Source organism: Panthera onca, chromosome C1 (genome assembly GCF_046562875.1).
Source record: "Panthera onca isolate mPanOnc1 chromosome C1, mPanOnc1 haplotype 2, whole genome shotgun sequence".
Taxonomy (NCBI): domain Eukaryota; kingdom Metazoa; phylum Chordata; class Mammalia; order Carnivora; family Felidae; genus Panthera; species Panthera onca.
Genome location: NC_138346.1, coordinates 101630251 through 101647679, shown reverse-complemented (window position 1 = coordinate 101647679; position 17429 = coordinate 101630251). Strand labels below are relative to the sequence as shown.

Genomic DNA, 17429 nt, shown 5'->3' with positions numbered 1-17429 from the left:
AATGATGGTTATCTTTTTCCTCTATTCATTCTTCAGAAAGATTCCTTTGCAGCCCTCGGTAACATTCAAGAGGTTTCTAACTGATTCTAACGCACTGCACACACAGAGAAGTTAATCAGCTTGAAACACCAGCCATTATTAAATTAAAAAATAGAGAACCATAAAAAGGAAAATGAGAGCAAAGGCAATTTACGAGACTTCTCTACTGGGTGTCCCTCTAGAAGCATGGCTAGCCAATTTTCCGGCACTGTGTTATAGGGAAAGGTAGCAAATAACCAGGGGCCCTTTGGTTTGCATGTACAAAGTGGTGATTCTGGAGAACCTCCAGAAGGGAGCTCAATCTATGAATATTGTTGGACAGGAAAATGAAAGTACAATTTTCAGTTTTTCTGACTTAAGATGGTTAAGAACCTAGAGAGTTTTGAAAATGCATTCCAGCACATGTACAGAAAAACATATACATACTTTGAACGCATATCAACTTGTATGCGCTATGTTTCTTATACCACTGACTTTTTATTTCCTTGATACTTTCCCTAAAATTGGGGGCAGGAGGGGCAGAAATCCATTTTCTACCTTTGCCAACTTTCACAAATCTGGTACTTTGCTCTCATTTACTAAATACCATGACCTACCCAACAAAATCAGCAGCAAGGTTAACTGGAATCTAGATTTCCAAATGCCTCTCTACCTTCACTTGCCCAGTTACCTCGTGGAATGCACTGCTTTCAGAAGAAACACTTAAGCAAGAAATGTAAGTGTAAATACCCCAAACGGAGAGCTGTGAAGTTTGCACGTGTGACAAACCTAGTGGCTGGGGAAAGGAAGGAAAGTAGGGACAAAGTGACTGAAATGCAGCATTAACATTTGGAATCTTCTTTCCTAAATACGAGTTTGTGGCAAAAGTGCCCACACCACAGGGGGGGGACACAGCCCCTGGTCCTCTCCTTAATGGAGGTACAATGAAACCTCAGTCAAGTTCACTTGCCCCCCCACCCCCGCGCACCCCCCCATCCACGAACATACATCACACAACACTATGTTCCATCCAAGCCTGGCGCTTCATCTGCAAAAGAGACACCCTGAGGAGAGGGAAGTGTGAGTAGCTTTCTCTTCCCCTTCTCCAGCATGTGACATCTGACCTAGCTGCACCACTCACTGGTCCTCAGACCCTGGGCTCACGGATACCCTCTCTTTATCTCAGGTTCCTCATTCCCCCAAAGGAGGCACAATGCCAAAATATCACTCCCAAAGTTGCCCTACACATCCCTGGGGTTAAGGGATGTGCCTAGCATGTGAGGAGGCATTCAATAAGAATTTCTCTCCCCTGACCTTCCTTTTGTCTATCCTGAAAAGATGTGTTCTTCCAAGTCCCAAAGAGCTTCAATTAGTAGCCAGACAGCAGCTATACCATAAGAGAAAATAAGCAAACCAGGGGTGCCTGGGTGGCTTGGTCAGTTAAGCATCTGACTCCTGGTTTTGGCTCAGGTCATCTCACAGTTCAGGACATGAACACAGCACGTCGGGCTGGGTGCTGACAATGTAGGGCCTGCTTGGGATTCTCTCCCTCCTTCTCTCTGTCCCTCCCTCCCTCTTTTTCTCTCTCTCAAAATAAATAAATAAACTTAAAAAAAAAACTAGAAAAAGATGGTGGGAAAACTTAATTTTTGTCTTTTGAGTTTAGATGAAAGAAAAGAAAATATATGAGGGCTAGTAGATATGACAGAGAATGATAAAATATAATTTTGCTTTCTCCTGTATTTGGACTAGTTTGCCTATTCTCTCAGAAAATGTAATGATCTTGGGGCCACTAAGAATCTCTGCCTTTACAAACCTTAATGTGAATATTGTGATAGCGACATTGATTCATAAACCACACTGGAACCTTACGACAAAAATGCCCTTCAATCCATGCAATTGTCCACTAGATTCCACGAGGTCATTCTAAAACATCTCACACCTAACTCCTCACTCTTCAACCTCCAGCTCTGGGATGGACGTCAAGAAGGATCTACATTATACTGCAAAGTGTCGCTGATATTAAATATGAGACACCAAGTGGACGTTCCAAAAAGCAATTTCTCTCTCGATCAGAATTTTCTTCTACCACACAATGATGGCTCCCTTCTATCACTTTCTTTTTTATTATTAATCTATTGGTCTCCGTCATTGGAAAAAGCTAAAGAGTATCCATTATGGAAGCTCGGTATTACAAAGCCTTTCTGAAATGCTCCACCTTATTCATTACACATTGTCCACCAAAAAAGATCTACAATAACTCCTGAAATAGGATAACAATTTTTAAGCAGAGAATCTACCTTACATATCTCTTTAAGTATTCTCTATTCTTAAGCTACATCTGAAACCAAGATACCAAGAAGAAAGCATGTCCAAAAATCTAAAAAATAATAACATGAAGCTTTAAATTTTTTTTCAGTTGATTTATTTACTTTGAGAGAGAGCTTGTGCACACACACACTCAAGCAGGGGAGGGGTAGAGAGAGAGGAGCAGAGAGAAAGAATTCTGAGCAAGCTCCACACTGTCAGGATGCGGGGCTCAAACTGACAAACCATGAGATCATGACCTGAGCTAAAACCAAGAGTCAAACGCTTAACTGACTGAGCCACCTAGCGCTCCGAATCTGGGTGATTTTGAAAGTAAATTATTGCCCACATGAAGCTTTAAACTTGAATACAACTACTCCATCTTTAAAGTTTTCATCTACTTCAAAAACAAGGCCATAACATACACAGATCCAACCCTTCAAACCAAACAGTGACAATGATCATCAAAATAACTCAGAGTAAGACTTAATATGAGGTGGGTTGAAGAAAGGATAAAATTAAGAAGTTAAAAGCCTCAACCTGAAGGCAAGCAAGATTTGTTTTAGGATTAAATTTTTTTTTATTTTTTTTAATGTTAATTTATTTTTGAGAGAAAGAGAGAGACAGAATGCGAGTGGGGGTGGGGGGGCAGAGAGAGAGGGAGACTCAGAATCCAAAGCAGGTTCCAGGCTGCGAGCTGTCAGCACAGAGCCCGATGCGGGGCTTGAACCCACGGACCACGAGATCATGACCTGAGCCGAAGTCGGACGCTTAACTGACTGAGCCACCCAGGTACCTCTTAGGATTAAGTTTTTAATGTTCACAGGTCAGACAGAAATCAGACACGCTGGTACCTACCCAGTGATTCCACTTACATTACATTACATTGTCCCTACTAATCTAAGGACAGAAAGATCAGTGGAAGCCTGAGGCTGGGGGTGGGGAATGGACTGCAAGGGGGCACAAGAGAGTCCGTGGGTGACGGAAATGTGCCACAGACGGGCTGTGGTGGTGGGTCACACAACTGCACGCATTTGCCTAAACTCATCAAACCACTCATTTAAAACGGGTCTGCCGTACTGCATTTAAATTAAAGCCAGGAAAAATAAGTCCTGCTCAGACAACATCAGAACTCATGTGCCCTGCTTGCTTCCTTTCTAAGCATCACAGAAGCAGCCTACACATACCTGAGGCTGTGCCACAGCAGGGCGGCACCCACCACGCTGAAGAAAAGATGCTCGCGATCACGTCGGGCGGAAAGAGCGTCACATTTCTCTGAATCTGAAGTAAATTTAACACTAATGCAAGAAACACTCCAATAAAAAACAGCACCACTCCACGAATCATCAAGTTCACGCTCCTGCTAGTGATAGATGAAATATAGGGGCCGCGCTTTTTGGGCCCAGGCGACTCTGTCTTTCCTTCTGCCATGGTTTCATAAGTTCAGTAAACCGGCAAGACAAAAAAAAAAAAAAAAAAGCCTTCCCAGCGGAAAAACCAAATGTCTGTGAATCGAAGCAGGCCGGTGATCCTACAGTTACAGCATCTTGTCCTAAAAGAGAACCTACCAGAAATCCTGCAAGAGATAAGAAACAAGAAATCAATGTTTGTCTAATAAGTGATCCTGCAATTTTTCTGATTTCAATACTAATTAATTTCAAAGTACTAATAATGAAATGACAAGCTTATATATTTATGTAAATTAGTTACTTACTGAATAAGAAGTGACTTAAAAAGGATTTTTTAGGCATGATGTAATAAAAAAGTGTTTTTTTTAATTTACCTGTATTTATATATTTACCAGGACAGAACAAGTGACCTGTGAGGCTCACAGGTTAGATGAATAATAAAAACAACTTGCCCCACCTCGGAGAAGAGCAGAGCAGGGTACCTGAGACAGTACCACCAGAGTCTGGAAGATTAAAATCCAGGTTTCTGTTTCTTCTACCTAAATCTCCAACCCTATCAGTTACAACAGATGGGCCTGGAGATTTAGGTAAAAATCTGTATACTTTACAAACGATAAAAGAATTAACATATAACATCAACATATTCTGACTGAAAATTGTGTAATGCCCACAATAACATGTGACTTGCTCATGAGGATGACCTCCCGAGGGGAACAACATGACCTGTTTTACTGTTTAACGCTTATGTATTTGAATTTTCGTGCAAGAGCATCTTACAAAACACAGACCACCACCCACTCACCTACATACACATCAAGCACAGAAACCAGACCTGGCCTGCCCTCAGCAGGCCACAGCTGTGTCCCACCCCTGCCTGGACCCAGTCAGCCCTGATTGCAACCCCAGGAGCTTTTGTGATAAATCTTTAATAGGAAGCAGAAGAAAGGACACGAAGAAGATGAAGGGTAATCCATGGCTGGACTCCAAGGAGTCTGAGCCACACGGCTCTTGACTCCCAAAGCTTAGAACTGTGCCAGTACCATCAGTCTAGGTATCTGTTCCTCTAACCAAAGCGATCTTTCCTTTGTGTGTGGCAAATAACATCTGATGCAAAGTGATCTTTCCTTTGTGCGTGGCAAATAACATTTGATGTATTCTATGAGCAAACAAAACCCATGTGTAAACTGGGTACTGGGGAGGGGGTGCTGACTTTAGAAATAATCAGTGTAGGGGCACGTGGGCGGCTTAGTTGGTCAAGTGTCTGACTCTTGATTTCATCTCAGGTTGGGATCCCTGGGTTGTGGGATTGAGCTCCACATCAGGCACGGTGCTGAGCGTGGAGCCTGCCTGGGACCCCCTCCCTCTCCTTCTGCCCCTCTCCCGCTCACACGCATGGGCATGCATGCTCTCCCCCTCTTTCTCTTAAAAGAAAAAAAAAAATTCAGTATGAAAATGAGAATATCTGTGAGTCCTAGTAACTTTCACAGCCTATCAGTTCCATGTGATTAACACAGACAAAAGACGTTTTTTTTTTTTTTCCCTGAACCTCTGCCACATCCAAAGCTCTGTGCCCAACACTCACAGAGGGAGTTCTGTCCTCAAACTAGTCCTCACAAACCTAACTTGGTCTACAGCATAACTGAGCTCTACAGCTTAGAGGACTACAGAAAGCAGTATGTATTATGGCTGATTCATGGGAAAATATACTCCATACCAACTCAAAAGTCTAGAAAACACCTCCTGATCCGCTTTTGCAGACTCTTCCTTGCTGTCGTATCCTGCATATTAGCATGCCGTATGTTCTCTTTACTTTTGCCAAGGTGTTCAGTAGCCACAGAATTCTTCATCATCATCATGGTCATGACTACTGACATAGCACCCACTGATGGAGGGCCTACTCCATGCCAGACATAGTTAGCTCGAATCTTCAAAATCATCCCAAGGTTAAGTATTACCATCCTCATTTCACAAATGAAATACAAAGTCAAAGAGATTTAGCAAAACTTGCTTATTGTCACATGACATGCAGTATCAGAACTGGAATTTTACCTTAGGTCGGACTCCAAAGCCCATCATCCTCTTCCCTCTAAACCCTGAGTCCCATTCCAGCCCAACTGCTCAGACTTGTTTTTCAGCACATGGATACATGTAAGGGTATTTGGTCAGTTAAAAGATGATAGACATGGAAAAACTAACTCAAGTGTAAGAGATTGTCAACATAAGTGGGCAACTGTATAATAGCACAAAGATCATAAGTGTACCAATGTCTTGAAATGTCCTTTACATCAAAGTGTGAAAAGATGTTTCCAAGAAGAAAAAATCCTATGGCCAGTTTGCATACTGTGTAACACCAACGTTTACTGTGTAAGTTCCTTCACTTCCCAGACTTCCAGCAGACACAGTAACCCGCCCCAGCTCCTGCTGTTAAAACAGCCACTCCAGCACAAAGAGTGTATATACATTTTAAGTGGCCCCAATTCCTCTAGCAAATCATTTGTTTATGTCTGTGCTTTTTCCAAAAGCGAGTTAATGGCAAAGCGTATGTGGCATTGAATTATGTTTCCAAAAGAGCAAAATAACTTCAGCTTTAAAAAGCGTTGTTCAATTGTGCCAGGCTCAGCTCACAATCACCAGTGTTTGTCAGAGGGCACTGGCATTTTGGGCAGGACAATTCCTTGTTGTGTGGAACTGTCCTAAGCATTGCAAAACACTTAATGTCCCTGGCTCATCCCCACTAACTGCCAGCGCATGCCCCCTCCCCCACTTGAGACAACCAAAAATGCCCCTACGTGGATTTCCAAATGCCCCCAGAGGGCAGTGCCCTCCCACTAAGAGCCACCATTGCTACAGACTATTTCCTCAAGCTAGAGACTTTCTAAACTATTTACGTGATTCTACCATAGACGTTTATTCAACCTTCCCTGGCAATGCTTGTTTGTAGTCTCCTACTTCACCCCAAAAGCATTCATTCTTTAAAAGTAACACAGTATTTGTTTGGTGTTTGAGTGTTTTTTAAAAGCTAATATTTTGGGGTGCCTGGGTGGCTCAGTCGGTTGGGCGGCCGACTTCGGCTCAGGTCATGATCTCGAGGTCCATGAGTTCGAGCCCCGCATCGGTCTCTGTGCTGACAGCTCAGAGCCTAGAGCCTGTTTCAGATTCTGTGTCTCCCTCTCTCTGACCCTCCCCCGTTCATGTTCTGTCTCTCTCTGTCTCAAAAATAAATAAACGTTAAAAAAAAATAATTAATTAATTAAAAGCTAATATTTTAAAAATCCAAGAAGCTGACTTTGATGACTATATAATAATATAATAGTATATAATTACTGGAGACAAAAATAAAAGAGTGCTTTAGAATCACAGTATCCTAAAATTTAAGAAACAGAAGGGAACTGAGAGACCATCTCTATTCTAGGGGGTATGTCAGCCTGATGCAAAACAAAACAAAAGAGTTGTGTGTGTGTGTCTGTGTGTGTGTGTGTGTGCGTTTTTCTGCAGAGTTCCACAATTTATACCAAGTACTCAAAAAGTCGATGATCCAAAAGAAAAGTTAAGAACCAGTGATCTAACAGTTTTCTCATTTTACCAGCATAGCAAATGAGACCCAAAGTGGTCAAATGAGGGGACAAGATCAAGACTGTACTACTGGATCTTGCTACCACGGATGTGTAAAGCGTACTCCTGGAAATGACCAGACTCATCAAAGGGATAAGAAATTCCACAAGCTCACTCACTCCCTACTATCCAACAGCTAAGTTCCTAAAAAAAAAAAAAAAAATGCTGTTTATAGTATCAGTCACACAACAGGGAAGTGAGTTATTTCAATTAAAGCTCTTGGAATTAAGTATCCCCCAATTTGTTTACTTTTACGTAAAGTTCAGTTTTCTGATTACATATTGGAATTTTTTTTCAAAACAAAATGTACCTATAACTTTAAATATTACTGTTACATCAACGATAAATTTGATTCTTCACCAATTTTTTTTTTAAGTCTAGATTTGAAAACTTTAGATTACTCAACAAGTAATTTGCTGATCAGGGAAGAAGTCTTTGGTATAAAGATTTAAAGAACAGTCCCTCAACAGATCCTCAACAATAATCCTGGTAAGTAGGCAAGCGTATTTAATCCCCATTTTACAAAACAAAAAATGTTAAGTAACTTTCTGAGATCATAACACTGTATCCTAGGTAGTATCAGGACTAGCGCTCTCCCCCACCTCCCCAACACTCTGGCTTCATGTACAGTTCTTTCTCATTTCACCACACTGCCCCATCTACGAACATCATACAAAAACAATCCGTGTGCCACACAAGTGGCAGCTTTTAAAGTCATACTGATAAATACTGTTAATACCAAAACAATGCGTGGGTTTTTTCCCAAAAATTAACAAAGAAAAATCTCCCACGGTACATAAAAAGCTTTTAATCTTCCTTGAGTCCTGACCTACAGTTTCTATAAAGTACACTACCGAACAAAAAGAAAAATAGTTCAGACAGTTTAGATACATCAATAACAAATCATCAAAACTGGAAAAACATTAGTTCAGGTATATGACTGCCTGTCATATAATAAAATTAAATCACTACTGCACATCTTTTGCATCATGTGCTCTCTTAATTATAATGGCATTCTCAACATAGAATAAGCATAAACATCAAGAAAAACACACTTACATCAATGCAAAAGTTTAACTCTCCTTAAATAAAAGCACACGGATGTGAATCATAGTCCAGGGACACTAAAACTTGAGAAAGACAGACATGTGTGCCTTGAAGACACTGCGATTCATCTTTCCTTTCTACGTCAACATCCAAACACAGAAACCATTAATCAGGCAGCACTCACATCCCATTACTACTTTTAAATGTCAAATCTCAGTCATTAAAAAGGTTACACTATCATTTGGGAATAATTTTCTGATAACGATGAAAACAACTGGTCTCCAAATTTCTGAACTACATTTTATCCTCTCCTTTACTGCCCGATCCACACTTATATAAAAGCAACAGTTGTCAGTTTAAAAAGAATCAACCCCTTTCCCAAATGTACACGATTCACTGTTTGGTCACTTTATGTCAGATGTGTACTGAGATACACATCTCAGTGTGACATTGAGTGTGACATTGAGTGTCACATTGAGTGTGACATTGAGTGTGACATTGAGTGTCACATTGAGTGTGACAAATCACACTCGTCAACGGAATGTCCAGAGAAAGAATCAAAGGGGGAAAACAGGAAGAGTACGTGACTAATATTTTTCTGTGGAGATCCTATAATTCAGGGAGCCTATAATCCCTTCACTCATTTTCACTCACTGGATGGCAATCAGAGCCAAGCGCCAACGTTGGAAAACAATCTAGCCACTGCCTGCTTGGCTGCCTTCATTTTTCCTGTACTTAGGACTGGAGCACGCCTTCCCCTGCAATCTTCAGCTCCATCGCAATACTGATCTGGGCCAGTTTCCGTGGCGCAGCTGTCCAGTCTACCCATTCCTTCTTAAAGCATCTCCTCACCAACCCTACAAAATAGTAAGCTCTTCATGGTATATTTTCCTGGTCTAGGGAGCTACACCTACTTTCATAACTTTTTCCCAACACTAACAGGGCATGGGGTCAGGATCACTTGTTTTATTAGCACACTTCTCCCCACCCCCCTCCTCCTCTCCTATCATCCACACCGCTTTCCTTTTCCAGATTGCCAATCCCCACTGAGCAACCCTAAAATCCCAGTAACTATCACCAACCGACTTCTACGTCCTGACAAGAGTTCTCTCTGCATTTACCCACACACGTACTCCAAAGCTGTCCAATTCCAATCCAAAATGCCAAAGTCCCACTCCTCAACCCAATATCAACACATCTTTCTGCGGATTCTAAACTTACTACAAAACCTACCTTTTGGATCCATCCCCTTCCCAAACCTGAGTCTCTCTGGCTACAAGCTTCCCAAGTCCTGACAGCTCTATGCTTGACAGCTCGCCGACCTCCACCCTCATCAGATCTCCAGGGTCGCCCTTCGCGGCGTCCTCCAGCCTTCTTTCCTCTCGGACACTCTTCCACTGTCCGGGGAGCTTGGGCCTCTCCTATGACCTCCGCCCGACCCCGCTTGTCCCCTTCCGCACCTCCCCGACCCTTCTCCAGGTAAGCGGAGCCCCTTGCCCTTCAGGCCCCATCTGTGGTCCTGGCTACCCGCATCGGCCAGCAAGGTTCCCAGGATGCAAAACCACAAGCAGTTCCTCTCCCCGAAGGCCATCCCCCTCCCCAGGCCGCTTCCCTCAGCACCAAGTCCCCCGCGCTTCGCAAGGGTACCCCAACTCACCCCCGCCTCCGCCATCTTCTGGGACCGGCTCCCGCCCCCCTCCGGCTCTTCCTACTCCCCTCCCACAACTCCGCCCGACCTCCACTGCGCCTGTGCCGTCGACGAGGAGGTGCTCCGACGATCGGGGCAGAAGAACTTCCGGTTCCTACCGGCACCAGTCGGTGGGCCCGCGAGACGGGGCAAAAAGGCTTCCGGTCTTCGCGCAATCCGAGGCCGCTGGTAGGCGTGGACTGTTTAGACGGTGGGAGGTGGCTGGGTCAGCTGTTGTTTGCTGCTCAGGCCACCGTGAGTTGTGACGAGTCTCCAGACCCTGGGGGCGGTGTGAGAGAATCGCGCGCTGACACACGCACACTCTCTGGGAGGCGTGACCCTCAGCGTGTCTCTCTGCTCCAAGGGGAATTGAGGGCTCTGGAGCGTAGGCCGCCGGGTTCTCCCGCCGAGGACGGTGACTCTCAGTATCTTTGTGCTTTTGCTTTTCCTTTCCCCACTAAGTCATAAAAACATAATGGATATTTGACTCATCTCCATGCCACAGCACTTTGTAAGGTTTTTATTGATAATCGTTCCCCAGGTTCGATCAGGTAACACCGTTTGGGGACAGTTGTTTTCGTAGAAAGAGCTTTAGAGGTTTATAGCAAAGTAGAGAAAATACAGAATCTTGTAACCCCCCCCCCCCCTTTGTCAGAAGTTGTGCTATAATGTGGATGTGATGAGGTTACAATGGCCTTGAGGAAAGTTTTAGGTGAAATTTGGGCCTAGCACAATTGCTTAAGAGCTTTGCATAAAAGTGTCAGTGAAATTCCTTTTTTCCTTCCTTTGAGCTGGTGAACAATAAGATGGATTTTTATGTTTCTAAACTTGATAGCAGTACATTTATTTCCGAAAATTAAAGTAGAAATTAAATCTGCAACAAAATGCATCTAGGAAATATGATCTGTCTTGTTTTCTCTAACGTTTCCTCTAGCTCTTGAATTTCTCTCCTATAGGTGTTTACACTCCCGGGAAAATAAGATCTGGGCAGATTATATGAATGGATGAAGAATTTTAAAAGGAAAAGAGAAGGGCACCTAGAAACAACCTGAGGATGTCCTGATACGAAGGCTGTCTGCAAAGCAATATAAGTTCTATTCATCTAGCTGTGCCTCCCCTAACTCATCTTTTTCAAACACTTAGAAATTGCCTTCAAGAAAAGCCTTATGGAAAATTTTAGCCTACGGAGCATTTATTTTAGTTTATTTAAAGCTGGAAAACCTTGGTACATTCAAGGAATTGAAAAGAAGGCAGAACCCCAGAGGACAGTGGGGGGTGGGATAGCAACTGAGATTGAGGTTGTGTATTAATATAATGATTGAGCACATATTATGTGTCCGATACTATGACAAATTTCATTTCATTTCACCTGCTCAAAAACCTCTTTAAAATAAATACTATATAGTAGATGAGAGATTAAGGCCAAGAGCTGTGATACTCGATACTGGCTGCATATTAGGATCACCCGTGGATCTATTAAAGTTTCTTGTGTCTGAGCCTCGTCCTCCATATCTTCTGACTTAATTGGGCTGAAGAGGGGACCTCAGCCACTTTAATAAATTCCCTGTGTAATCCTAATATGCAACAAGAGCTGAGAATCCCTGTCATAGAGTCAATTTGCCCAGGGGCACTTAGCAACTAAGTAAGTAGCAGAGGAGGCAAAAATTCAACCTAGATCTATCTGATTCCAAAACCTGTGCCCTTAGCCACTCACCAGTACCACCAACATTCAACAGCATGTGGCACACGCCACTTGCATGCTAGGGACTTTGTTAAACCCTGGGACACAGAGATGAATGAGACACAGCCTTTGCCTTCAATAAATTCACAGCCTTGTGAGACAGAAGTCCCAGTAAATGAAGCTAGGCCAGCTCACACAAGGTAGAAGCAGTCAAGCGACAGTCAACTGAAAACTCTCTGATTGGCACAGCAGGTGCCTGGTGGCGGGGAATCTAGGTAGGCATTATTGCAGCTGTCAGCTGGTTGCAACATCTGGTTGCAAGCCTAAATGAAGACAACGGCAGGGGTACAAAGAGAATTGGCAAGACTTGCTAACCACTGGTGAGAGGCTCAAGGAAAGAAAGAAGTGGAAGATGACGTCAGAGTTTGGAATTTGAGTGGAAGTAACACCATTGATCTAGAACAAGAACACAAGACTTGAATGTAGAGTTGACTGAGTTTGAAATACTTGTGGACCAGTCAGGTAGAAATATCTAGTAGAGCACCAGAAGTGTATCTGGAATTCAAATAGTCTGAAAATAAAGATCTGGAGTCACTGACTTATAAATGGTACTTGAAACCATGCTTTGTATAATGTGTATGCTATGTATGGAATTTTTTTAAGACAATAGAGATCAGGAGGAAAAAAAACCCACCAATTTTGACATTGCCATATTTGAATAGTTCAATAAAGCTATTTTTATCTGCAGTGATATTAAATACAGTCATCTCATGATCATCCGTGATGAGTTTTTAATACTTTCCAGACTTTCCCTGGTCTCACAGCAAATTCAACAGATGATGCATAGCCCTGGAATGCAAACCAATTTTAAATATTGGCTAAATATTTAAGAACACAATATGATGCATTCAGAAATGTAATAAATATCCTAGAGCAGTGTTTCCACACATAAATAATTTTTATGTATCCCTAGTTTTGACTTCAATTATTTTATCCTAATATTACTTAAATCTATAAATATTACAATGTTCTAAAACATAAATCTGGACCAAAAAATTCTTAGGCTTAAGCTCATATGCCTCTATAAACCAAAACACTTGTAAAATAAATATGAACAAAAGCATAAAATAAGTAAGCTTCAAGTTATAGTAACATGAAAGGTGTTTTCTTGAAATTGAAGATTTTCAGTAAATATCTAAATCATCGCTCCAGAGTGGATTATTTTTAGATAAAACATGCTTTTAATACTGTATGTCACGTGATGGCTCAAGCCTCTCACTACTTCTTTTTATTAAACCTATATTTTTACAATGAACCCCACCATTACTTGGTCTTTATTTGGAGCAAATGGTCATTTATATACATCCTCTTTTTTTTTTTTTTAATCAATGTAAAACAGTTACAAGCCAATCTGAAGAGAAATCATGTAGCAATACTCTGGTATAATGTGTTTATCAACATAATCCAGAACATGCTTATATTAATATTTTGAAGCTTGTCATATAATTAAAATCACATCATTTCAAAATTCTTCAGAGAAGTTATGGATGACTGAGAATATATTCATGCCCCCTAAAGATCTGCAAACACCACTTTGGAGAAAGAAAAAAAAAAAAAAACTATCCTAGATTATCCAGCATTTTTGATTATTTATGCCTTATAAAATTCCTTAGCATACATCTCCAATTCTCAAAATACATTTTGTATTTCACACAATCAGTATTAACAGGTAGTTTGTGGGGGAGAATGGGGTTCTACGTTTGTATTTGGCAAGCATTGGATTAGAAAAAGAAATTAAACATATTTTGAGAGCCTTTAATATGCCAGGACACAGTTTGTCCCGTGGAACACGTGGTTCTTTCCCTCCTTCAGGGCATCTAACAGGGCTAGTATTTGACTATGTTTATATATTGTCAAACATTTCTACCTAGTATACTTAGGGAAAGTTGAAAAAATGATGTCATATTTTACAGTGAAGGCTGTTTATAAAATCCTCTGTCATCTCTATCAATGACATCTACCTAGAAAACAGAGGCATTGGGGCACCTGGGTGGCTCAGTCGGTTAAGCATCAGACTTTGGCTGAGGTCATGATCCTGTGGTTTATGAGTTCAAGCCCTGCATCGGGCTCTCAACAGAGCTGGATTTGGATCCTCTGTCCCCCACACTCCTCTCTGCCCCTCCTTCTCTCTTTGCCCCTCCTTCTCTCTCTGCCCCTCCCTCACTCGTACTCTTTCTCTCTCAAACATTAACGTTTAAAGAATTTTTTTTTTTTAAAACAGAAAGCAATGCTTTGAATTCTGTGGTCTCCCTCTCTCTCTGCCCCTCCCCCATTCATGCTCTGTCTCTCTCTCTCAAAAATAAAAATTAAATTAAATTAAAATTAAAATAAAAAAAGAAAGCAAAAGCATCATTAGGCATATGGCACACTTTTCAGTGCCTACCATGGTGCCTGTTTCATAAAATGAGCTCAATAAATATCTGGGGGTTAATCAGCACTTTGTTGTATTTGTTATTTGTTTTATGTCAATAGCAGTTGCTGCCATTTTGATTTATGAACTGCATATCTTCTGAAGAGAAAACCATGATCACAAAAGCATTTTTATGAAGCCTCTCATATAAACAATATTTATCTTGAAGTATCATAAAGAAATTGGTCTTAGAATCTACACTGTCCAATATGGCAGACACTAGCCATGTGTGCAGCTATCTAAATAAAAATAAAAATTTAAAAAAATTAATAAATTAAAATTTGAGTTCTGCAATCACGTGTATCAAGTATGCAATAGCTCCATGTAAACAGTGCAAATTATAGAACATTTCTATCATCACATGAAATTTTACCGAAAGCCCTGTATTAGATGATTTATATAAATTTAGCTTCCTCGAAATACAAGGTAGGGGGAAAAAATCAAGACATAGAGGTGAAATTAAATTATTACTACAAGCAATTTGTCCACCTGAAATTTATGACATCTTTTGGCACGTTGGAGACAGAATTGTATAATGCAAAGGTACCCAGTTGGTCTAGTTTTACTTTAGGAAAAAAGTTTGAGCCTTCTCAGCTTTCAGACCTGGCATCAACCTCTTCTGGAGGGATGCACCAATTTCAAGACAGTTTGGTTTCTCAACAACAGTCATGAATAGGTGGCCAGCAGAAAGTCTATACCATGCCATGCAGACCAGGTTGTAAAGAAAAACCTCCCACTGAAAACAACAGCGTTTGGGGGTGGGGGTGGGAAGCGGAATATATATATATATATATATATATATATATATATATATATATATATCACACTTAAATAATATATATATAAATATATAATATATTATATATAATATATACATATCTAAATATATATAAATATATAAATATATATTTGTATATATATAAATATATATTTAAGTGTATTTATTTTGAGAGAAAGAGAGAGAGGGGGAGAGAGATTCTCAAGCAGGCTCCACATTGTCAGCGCAGAGCCCGACATGGGGCTCCACCCCATTAACTGTGAGATCAAGAATCTGATGCTTAACCAACCTAGTCATCCAAGCGCCCCTGGAATATGTCTTAAGTATCACCAAAGAGCCAAGAAGATAAAGAGGGATTACCGGGCCAAAATCTAAGGGAAAGTAGACCCTGGAGAAGTAAGCAAAGCAAGAAAGCAGCTTGTCCTGAAATGTTTTCCTGGTTGGAAAAAAAGTGAAATTCTGTTTTGACAGACTTTTCATACAAGACGACAAATGTAAAATCTTGGGGCCTGCTAATATGGGGACTCAGAGACCTCAAGTTTAAAAGGTGGGACAGCTGGGGCACCTGTGTGGCTCAGTCGGTTAGGTGTCCCACTCTTTATTTCGGCTCAGGTCATGATCTCACAGTGAGATTGAGCTTCGTCAGACTGTTCTGACAGCGTGGAGCTTACTTAGAATCCTCTGTCTCCACTCTCTCTGTCCCTCCCCTGCTTGCACATACGCACACACACTCTCTCTCTTTCTCTCTCTCAAAATAAATAAAAAATCAATAAACATTAAAAAAAAACCCATATAGATAAAAGGTGGGACAGCCAAAGGATAGCACCTTGGGCATAAAGGTGATCTGAAGTAACACCCCTCCCACCCACACTGGGAAAGGAGCAAAGCAGAATGAAATAAAAACATAGTAAGTAAGGACCTGTGGAAATGTAGTCACAAGCTGACCCTCAGGCAAATTTGCCTTCCAAATTTATTCCACCTCAGTAAATCCAAAAGCTTCATGTCTTTAATTTTGTTTAAAGTGTTCTTAGACTATGGGGTCCAAAACAGCTATGAATTGAACCCCTTCTACTAAATGTCTTTCCAGCCTTTTACAAATACCTAGACCACACCTAATACCTCTGCAAGTTTCTGTAATAGCACCCACCTTAACAAAGTACCCATAGCTTTTAACTTATTTGTCCTAGAAACAAAATCTGCCCTTTTTACATTTCCATTTCAGCAAGTTACAAATTTTTTGTATTACATTATGCAGTCACAATGACACAACTGGGCAATGATCTCAGTGGACTCTTGATGGACACACAACCTAATTGCCAGAGCTGGAAGTGCAGGAGGCAACCAGCCCCAGGAATGGAACATTCTTTACCAGGGAAAGGAGGCCTGCCTTTTACTTCAGGTGTGGGATCTTCTTATATCCTTTCCCAGTGCTGTGAGGTAGACAGGGGAGGCTCACAGAGAGGAAGGTCTTAACCCAAGGCTTACTAGCAGTGGGGGCAGAATAGAAATTAGATCAGCTGATTCCTAATTTAGTGCTTTAAAAAAAAAAAATAGAGCTCACCTTGATCTCAGAACCGTGCTTGAAATCTTTTAGATCATGTAAAAAAATTTGTTTCTCCTGTATTAGCTTAACAAACCCTGAGATGATAGTTGATAATTCTTGGTATATTTGTAGATAAAGCTCTTCTGTGTTGCCTTGGTAATATGCCCAGAATATTCAATTTAAGTCATTTATCATTTCATAACTTTACACTTTATTATTTCAGAAACTTAATGTTTTAGAAAATACACAGAAGTTACTGACCGTTCAGTAGTAGTTACAAATGTGAGGTGATGTTAGGGCACCTGGCTGGCTCAGTCAGTAGAGCATGCAACTCTTGATCTTAGGGTTGTGAGTTCAAGCTCCATATTGGGCATGGAGCCTACTTAAAAACAAACAAAAATGTGAGGTGATTTTATAATAAGGATGTTTATCTTCTTAAATATAAACTCATTAGCCTGGTTTTATAATTTTTTTGTTTGGTGGAAATACTCTACAGAACATTCAAACAAACTGGGAAGGAAGGAGGAAGTGACAGAGGTGCTTATAAATCAATCTAATCACAGCAGGCAAATTAACCTGAATTCTCATGGTTGCACGCTTCAACCTGTGATTATTAATAAGATCGGTGCTGGCTATAAAGGAAAAAACAACAATCACATGTGACCAAAGAGGGGAGAAGGACAGGGAACAGAAGCAGAGTGAACCCCCAAAACTCTGAAAGAAGAGGTCAGTAAAAAGGGCAATCATCTTTTAGTAGTGGCCTTGGTGTAACCCTTTTGGGGTGCTTTTGGGTCTTTTAGGAAGTAGTGGTGACTAAAGTCAATAAATTGAATGTATATTAAGTCAAGTCAATAAATTGAATGTATATTAAGTCAAA

The 17429-nt window shown here is 41.0% G+C and overlaps 1 protein-coding gene across 3 annotated transcripts in view; it reads right to left on the bottom strand.

The window, feature by feature from the left end:
- Positions 1–10155, bottom strand: part of INSIG2 (insulin induced gene 2) — a 56337-nt gene extending 46182 nt beyond the window's left edge. For all 3 annotated transcript variants that reach the window (XM_060625752.3, XM_060625751.3, XM_060625750.3), the window contains exons 1-2: positions 10051–10155; positions 3513–3901 (exon numbers count right to left, since the gene is read on the bottom strand). In XM_060625752.3, the coding sequence (XP_060481735.1) occupies positions 3513–3756 (244 nt within the window). In that variant the 5' untranslated portion in view covers positions 3757–3901; positions 10051–10155. The remainder of the gene's footprint in view (positions 1–3512; positions 3902–10050) is intronic.
- Between the last annotated feature and the right edge of the window lie 7274 nt (positions 10156–17429).